Below are 7,801 nucleotides of genomic sequence, written 5' to 3'. Positions count from 1 at the left end.
GTCAGGGGCTATTTTCTGGTTAGTTTTATTTTCAAAGAATGTCATCAAGAACTTCAACAAAGAGGGATCAGGACAGAGGCCCATCTGGCCCCAGATGGTCTAGAACAGCAGTCGCCAACTGGTGGTCTGCAGACCACTGGTGGTCCGTGAGGTCTGAAAGGTTGGTGACCGCTGGTCTGGAATGTATAAACCATTTGCTCCTAAGTGTATTTGGTTGGGGAAGATAAAACCCTGTGATTCATTAGCTGGCTGTAAATTGCTCAGCTTGTTTGGCCTTGTTTAATTATTTTATCTGTTTCCCTTATTCCACTTGTCAAGGAATTTCCCCAACTTCTTACTCTCCTGCCACATGCTCACATTTCACTGTCAAAACAAGTCTTATGACTGTGCCTAACTTCCAGAGGGCAGGGAAGAGCAATCTTCCCATGTATCAGGAGGCAGAGAGGATCAGATATTTGCAGACAGTAATAATATTCATTAATGCATTGTAGGAGAAACATCGAAAAAACCTACAAAGAAAGGGCAAAGGGCATTCCAGAGCAGGAAGCAATCACACTTAGGATGTCATGTAATAAAAGAAATGTCTTCTGTTTTTGTTTTTTTTTGTCAATAAGTGAAAGCTGTTTATTGCTTCCCTTTCTTTTATCAGTAGGAAATGGCCTGCTGGAGCCATTCGGTCCTGGCTGCAAAGCTGGTTGATTTGGTAGAACCTACAAGACACTCATGCTTTTCTCAGATCCTTGTTTTTTTTTTCTTTCTTTTTAGATCTCAGATATGTGGCCTAGAGAAATGGGTCTGTCTGAGAGAGTTTCTGGTAGGGTTCTATTAGGTTTCAGTCCACATTCCAAGAACTTTTCACCACTTTTCGAAGACCTGGGCCTATGGTGGTGTGTTAAACCAAATGACTAAAACTCAGCAAGGAATGTCTCCATCTTAGAGTTTAGATGCTTATTTACAAGAGAGCTATCAGGTGCACCCATAAATTCAGCATAGGAATTAAGGCAGTTGATTATAGTGATCTTCCATAAATGGGATAAAAAAATATTCCCTGGGTTTTATAGATGCTGAGACTAACATTGAACTAAAGAGCGAGAGCAAGAGGGAGAGCGAGAGCGAGAGCGAGAGAGAGAGCGAGAGAGAGAGAGAAAGAAACCTGGGTTTTCCTTTTTTCTATAAGCACTTTGGAAAAAGTTGGGAATTTTTAGTATCTTTCCCATTTATTTTTGTTTACCTCTTATCTAATTCTTAATTATAATTCAGTAGGGGAAGTAGCGAAGAGAAGACAAGAGTCCAATTTGCTAAAATGAATAAAAAATACTTCTTTAAAATTAGAATGACCAAATTATCCCTAAAATTTTCTTGAGGTCCTTGGAAATACATATCACTACATATTAAAGGGTGAGCAGTCTCTACACTAGCTCTGAACTGAGTACATATAATGACTAAAACATGATTTTTCCTTATTTTAAGGAGCTGGCTGCATAAAGAGCTAGGAAGATTCATATTTCTTATACAGTGTTATATTTTTATGAGAAGTTAGAATTACAATATTTTATTGTGATATTATGATTTAAAACACGAGCATTTTTCACATTAGGAAACAAGATTCAGAAATTATGCAATCTTGAGAAGGGATTGAAACCATGCAAATACTATTAATGAAAAAAAGAAATCCCAGCGCCCCATGGAGAGTGGCCCCCTTTCCAGGGGGCAGTAGAGATGCCCAGAAGAGGGCAGAGATCCTGGCGACCTGAGAGAGGCCCGTGTGGGTCCGGGGAGCGCCCGCGCCAGGCGCAGGACTGCGGCCCCAGGGGCGGACTGGAGGGGCGGGCTGGGCCAGGGGCCAGAGGAAGAGGCGGCGGGGCGACTTCACAATTACGCTTTCGTAGGACGGGAGGCGGGGTAGCAGCCCCATTAAAGAAGCGGCCTGGAAGGAAGGAAGGAGAAGGCGCGAGGGAGGGACGGGAACAGTTGGAGGAGGAGCGGCGAGTTGGGCCGCGGCGACCAGGGGAGGAGCGACCCCCACGAGGCCACGTTTTGTTTTGGTTGTTTTCCATTCGAATAGTTCTCGCCGGCCCTTTCGGAAGACCGATCGCGTCGAAGCCCAGCCGCCCCGACCTTCCAGGTGACAGCCGGTCACCCTGGCAGGAGTCAGCTCCGCCCCCAGACACCCGCTCCCGCCCACAGCCCGTTCCCCGCCCAGCCTCCCGAGCCGGCCCCGGGCGAGCGCGGCGGCCGCAGCGGCTCTGCGGCGCTGAAGGAGGCGGCCGGCGGCGGCGGGGGACCCTCGGCGTCGTCCTCCGACGGAGCAGAGCAGCGGCGGAGGAAGGGGCGAGTCCGGCCCTCAGGCCCGAGCCGCAGAAGGGAGCATGACGGTCTAACCCTCCCTCTCCTCCCAGTCCAGCTGCCGGGAGCTCCCCAGGTGCCCGCCGCCGGAACCTCGGAGCGGCGCCCGGGAAAGTGCCGCCTGGGGCAGGGCCGCTGCGCGCCGAGTTCTGGGTCGCCCCGAGGCGGGCGCGGGGTCCCGGCGAGGCAGTCGGCACAGTTTCGGCAGCGCCTTCGGTGTGGGAGTTTGGGGCGCGGCGCGCCTCTCCTGCCGCCTCGGAGCCCGGGTGAGGCGCGAGTTATGGAGCCCCCCAGCTGCCTTCAGGACGAGCCGTTCCCGCACCCCTTGGAGCCCGAGCCGAGCGCCCCCGCGCAGCCGGGCCCCGGGAAGCCGGGCGACAAGGTGTTCCGGCTGTGGTACGTGGGTGGGTCGTGCCTGGACCGCAGGACCACGCTGCCCATGTTGCCCTGGCTCATGGCCGAGATCCGTCGGCGCAGCCAGAAGCCCGAGGCGGGCGGCTGCGGGGCGCCCGCACCCCGCGAGGTGCTCCTGGTGCTCAGCGCGCCCTTTCTGCGCTGCGTCCCCGCGCCTGGCGCCGGGGCGGCGGGGGGCCCGGGCCCCGCGGCCGCGCAGCCCAGCTCGGCGGTGTTCATCTTCGAGCACAAGGCGCAGCACATTTCGCGTTTCATCCACAACAGCCACGACCTCACCTACTTTGCCTACCTGATCAAGGCGCAGCCCGAGGACCCCGAGTCGCAGATGGCCTGCCACGTTTTCCGCGCCACGGACCCCAATCAGGCAAGGCGGCGGCTGGAGGGCGCGGGGGAGGGTCCGGCGCCCGCGGGAAGCGCGGCGGGGCTGGCGGCGCCGGCTCCCTACTTTGGGGATCCGTCCGCCGGTGCGCGCTCTGCACGGGGCGCATTGGAGCGCCAGCTGGTCGCGCTCCTCGGACCCCGAGTCAGGAAACCAGCGTTCCGGGGCGTGTTGGGGGCGGGGGGGGGGCGGGGTCCGACGGAGCTCTGAAGCAGGCGAAAGCAGTTGGGGGTGGATCTGAATGTGGTCCCAGGACGGAGGAGGAGCGGGCGTGCCCCGGGAGGATGCGGGGAGCAGCGCGCGTGCAGGGAGGATCGCGGTGTCCGGAGTGTGTCTGCAGATAACGACATGCCTGGCCAGCGCCTTGCGTGTGTGCATGTGTGTGCATGTGTGTGTTTAAGAGGGAACGCAGGAGAGGGTTGGGTTTCGAGAGGTCCCGCGCTCGCTCTTGGTCTCGGTGGAGTTCTGCCCCTTGACCCATTTGGACGGTCGCATCCCGGTCACAGAAGCACCTGCGGGTCTCCGTCTGGGAGGCTATTCCGAGCCCTCGGCTTAGGAGAAGTTACTAGATATTGTCAGATTCTTGGCCAAGGACGAATCTGCGTTTAGATGTTGGGTGGAAAGAGTTTTGTTTAAAAATGTTTTTATACGCTAACTGGAGGCAGAATCAATACCTCCTTGGGTGGTTTAAAAAAAAAAAAATCAGTGTCTCAGGAGAGGTCGAAATCTGTTTTCTGAGATAACGTCTCCAGAGTTTACTAAATCGAGGTGCCTGTTACCAAATAGTGTATTTTCACTTCCTCAAAAACGAGCGCGGTTTTCATCTACTGGCGAGAGTAATCTAAACAAAACTTTACCATAGTGATTGTGTCTTTGAGAACGGGCTTTACAAATGTGTGAAGGGTTTTTACCACATCAGAAGCTCCGGAAACGCTTTTCTAGAGGTAGTTATTTAATGTTTGCATAGCACTTTAGGTCCTTTGGAAAAACAGTGTTGTCAAAATATAAATAAACGAAGTCTCAGTTTGCACCATGTGGCTGTTCCTCTGGCATCTGGGAAATGAATAGTCAGATGAGGAAAATAGCCTATAAATAAGGCTTTAATTTTAAAAAAATTCACTATTTTAGTATCAGTAATTGAAAGATGTTCTGTCTGTCCAGTAGATTTTTCACAAACAGCCTGAGGCTGAATTGAAGAAAAGAAAAGCTCATTGTCTTAGGTTTCATCAGTCACTTTATAAAGTAGTTTGGTAACAGAATTCCCAAAGTGAAGACAGCAATTTTAGCTTATGTGACCACTGTTATATTTATGGTTAAGGTATCTTACTACAGATTATTTTAAGACACTGAACATGATTAAAATAACTTGCATTTTATGCTTATTTGTTAAAAACTTTTAATCTTTCACCTATATTGTGAAACTAGAGTGCAGCCTGAGTGCCTCTGGTATTTATTGGTAGTCAATTCAAAACACCCCCTTTTATTTTACCTTCATGATATATTTAGGTGTTAGAGGCTGAGCATGCTTTTTACTTTACAAATAATAATAATATATTTAGGCTCATGTCCTCCTTCGGTTCATGTAGGAGCAGTGGAAGCCATGTGTCTTTTTGATAAAAAACACAAACATAACACTTTCTGTTTATTGCTATTTCCCAGTTGAATCTTTGATCTAAAGCAGTGATTTTCCACCTTTTTTGTCTCATGGCACACATAAACTAATTACTAAAATTCTGCAGCACACCAAAAAATACGTATTTTTTGCCGATCTGACAAAAAAAATAGGTATACTTTTGATTCATGCACACCGGACAGCTATTGCTGTGTTGGCTGTTGTCTTTCTTTTTGGACAATATAAGGGAAAAGAGGTCAGTGCCCTAATAGTCAGGTACTGCATGCTTTAAGAATTCTTTCAGCACACCGGTTGAGAATAAATTATCTAAAGAAATAAATTTCTGTTTGCTATTTTGAAAGGCCAGATGTTGTCCCTCTAGGGGTTGTCTCCAACCATACATCAGGGGTTATAAACTCTAATGCCTGGGAAGAGGGTTGAGTGAGGACTGTGGAGGACTACGTAGTGGGTGTCCTTTCTTAAGGTGCTATTCTGCTCCGGTTAGAAACCGAGCGAACAGGTTACAAACCCAGTGCTGCCAGAGCTTCTGATGCCCCAAGATAAAGTGGAAATTGGGATTTTGATGAATGCATCCACATTTTTTTAATATATATTTTATTTATTTTTTACAGAGAGGAAGGGAGAGAGATAGAGAGTTAGAAACATCGATGAGAGAGAAACATCGATCAGCTGCCTCTTGCACACCCCCTACTGGGGATGTGCCCACAACCAAGGTACATGCCCTTGACCGGAATCGAACCTGGGACCTTTCAGTCCGCAGGCTGACGCTCTATCCACTGAGCCAAACCGGTTTCGGCTGCATCCACATTTTAAAATATTAGCACCTATCTTAAACATTTAAGAATCCTCTCTGGGCCGTACAAAACACATCTGAGGGTTGGCTTCAGAGATCTAAGGACTGCCACTTTCAGTCTTTGGCATTAATATTTGTTGAGTGGACAAGTGCAGTCATCAGACACTGTGTGCTGTTTGCCACGTATCCTTTCGAGTATCTGAATTCATTTCATATGACTCTCATAGTAGGGAACATTAGAAACATTTTTGGGGAAGCATCTATTAAGTAAAACTCCGGTAAGAGATGATTCTTCACCACTTGTTGAGGGGATGATTTGCCACATTATTACCATGCAGCAGTATGCCTCATAGAGTAGACTCTGGGTGGTCTGGGCACCCTTGAAATCAGAAGGAAAAAGTCGTGCTTGCTTTACCTCCCGAGTTCTACATTTGAAGAGGAGAATAATTTAGTTGGACTTTCAAGATAATGGTTAAGAGATTCTCCTAAGTATTTTTCCTCAGTCACTGAACAAGTGTGGAAGGTAGCCTAGAGCAGTGGGTCTGCAAACATCCCCAAATAAACTTGCCTCTGGTTTCTCCCGCATGCCTGTCCCTTTTCTGAAATGGGCCTGCCTGTCGGATGACTATATAATTTATTGTTTTTTAATTACTTTTTAAAAATATATTTTTATTGATTTCAGAGAGGAAGGGAGAGGGAGAGAAAGATAGAAACATCAGTGATGAGAGAGAATCATTGATTGGCTGCCTCCTGCGTGTCCCACACTGGGGATCAAACCCGCAACCTGGCATGTGCCTTGACCGGAATCGAACCTGGGACCTTTCAGTCCACAGGCCACGCTATCCGCTGAGTCAAACTGGCTAGGGCTATAATTTATTGTTTAATCTGAGACAGTTTTCAAGAAGAAAGGAGGCACTATTAATGATTACACAGGCATAACAACTACAAACCTAGATTGTTGAGGGTAAACCGAGACAAATGATGACCCTAGTTAAATGGCAAAGTATATAAAACGTTTCTGTATATAAAATGAGGTTTTGCAGAATATCTTTTCACACATCTTTTTGGGGGGTGGATCTGAATGTGACCTCAGAGATGGAAGCACTGTTAGTAGCTGTGGGTTTGTTTTGGGGAGTTGCTGTAGTGACGTGCTCTCTGGCTCTAGACCTTCCTGATAGGTCATAGGCAACTTAAGGATGTGTGTCTGGAGGAGCCCTCAGTGGGAATGGCCTAATACAGAGCTGTTTCTCCCAGGTGCAAAGACAGGTGGGGGTTGGGAGCAAACCAGCCAGTTCCAGATCAAATATATGCCAACACAGTCTGGTTCCCATTTACTCAAGCCTGTGCAGTCTGGCACAGGGGAATTGTCAGCCTAGCGTATTTCAGCAAAACTTGGATATTTGAACTAGTAAAAGTGCTTACCTCTTCTTGCTTTAAAAAATTCCACTGGCATAAATTGAGTTGTAAAACTGGTTGGGGATCCAAGAATTCTCTACCTATGATCTAGAATGGGTCACTAAAATTTTTCAAATATTTGTCTTTATCTATTTTCAGAAAGAGGCTGTATAGCATTATCTCAATTTCCCTACTAAGAAGCAGAAATTGTTTTATATCATGTGTATTTTACCATACCAGAGGCCCAATGCATGAAATTCGTGCAAGGGGCTCGGCCCTCGTAGCCCCAGCTTTGTCCTGAAGGTCATCCAGAAGGACGTCAGGAAGGTCATTCGGCTGTCCGGTCTAATTAGCAAATTACGCTTTTATTATTATCCTATATAATAAAAGGCTAATATGCAAATTGACCAAACTGCAGAATGACCAGTCGCTATGACGTGCACTGACCACCAGGGGGCAGACGCTCAACTCAGGAGCTGCCCCCTGGTGGTCATTGCGCTCCCACAGGGGGAAGCGCAGCTCAGCCAGAAGCCCTGAGCCAGGCTCACGGCTGGTGAGCACAGTGGTGATGGCGGGAGCCGTTCTCGCCTCTGCGGCAGCACTAAGGATGTCTGACTGCCCCACGGGGAGTGGGCCTAAGCTGTCAGTTGGACATCCCCTGCGGGCTCCCAGACTGCTAGAGCGCACAGGCTGAGACCACCCCCCCCCCGTGCACAAATTTCGTGCACCGGGCCTCTAGTAGATTATAAAAAGCAAGAGTTGTTAGTGTTTATAAACATTGTTAGAGTTAATTATCATTTGCATGAGACTCTTAGCAGGAAAATTAGATATCATAATTATA

General features: G+C 48.4%; 1 protein-coding gene across 1 annotated transcript in view; it reads left to right on the top strand.

The window, feature by feature from the left end:
• Positions 1-2,158: 2,158 nt before the first annotated feature.
• The window catches only part of TBC1D4 (TBC1 domain family member 4), a 220,356-nt gene continuing 214,713 nt past the window's right edge, over positions 2,159-7,801 (top strand). Inside the window, exon 1 of the mRNA XM_028149057.2 lies at positions 2,159-3,124. Within this exon, the coding sequence (XP_028004858.2) occupies positions 2,627-3,124 (498 nt within the window). The 5' untranslated portion in view covers positions 2,159-2,626. The remainder of the gene's footprint in view (positions 3,125-7,801) is intronic.

Source organism: Eptesicus fuscus, chromosome 8 (assembly GCF_027574615.1).
Source record: "Eptesicus fuscus isolate TK198812 chromosome 8, DD_ASM_mEF_20220401, whole genome shotgun sequence".
Lineage (NCBI taxonomy): Eukaryota > Metazoa > Chordata > Mammalia > Chiroptera > Vespertilionidae > Eptesicus > Eptesicus fuscus.
The sequence above is the reverse complement of the archived record's forward strand: the minus strand, read 5'-3'. Positions and strand labels throughout refer to the sequence as shown.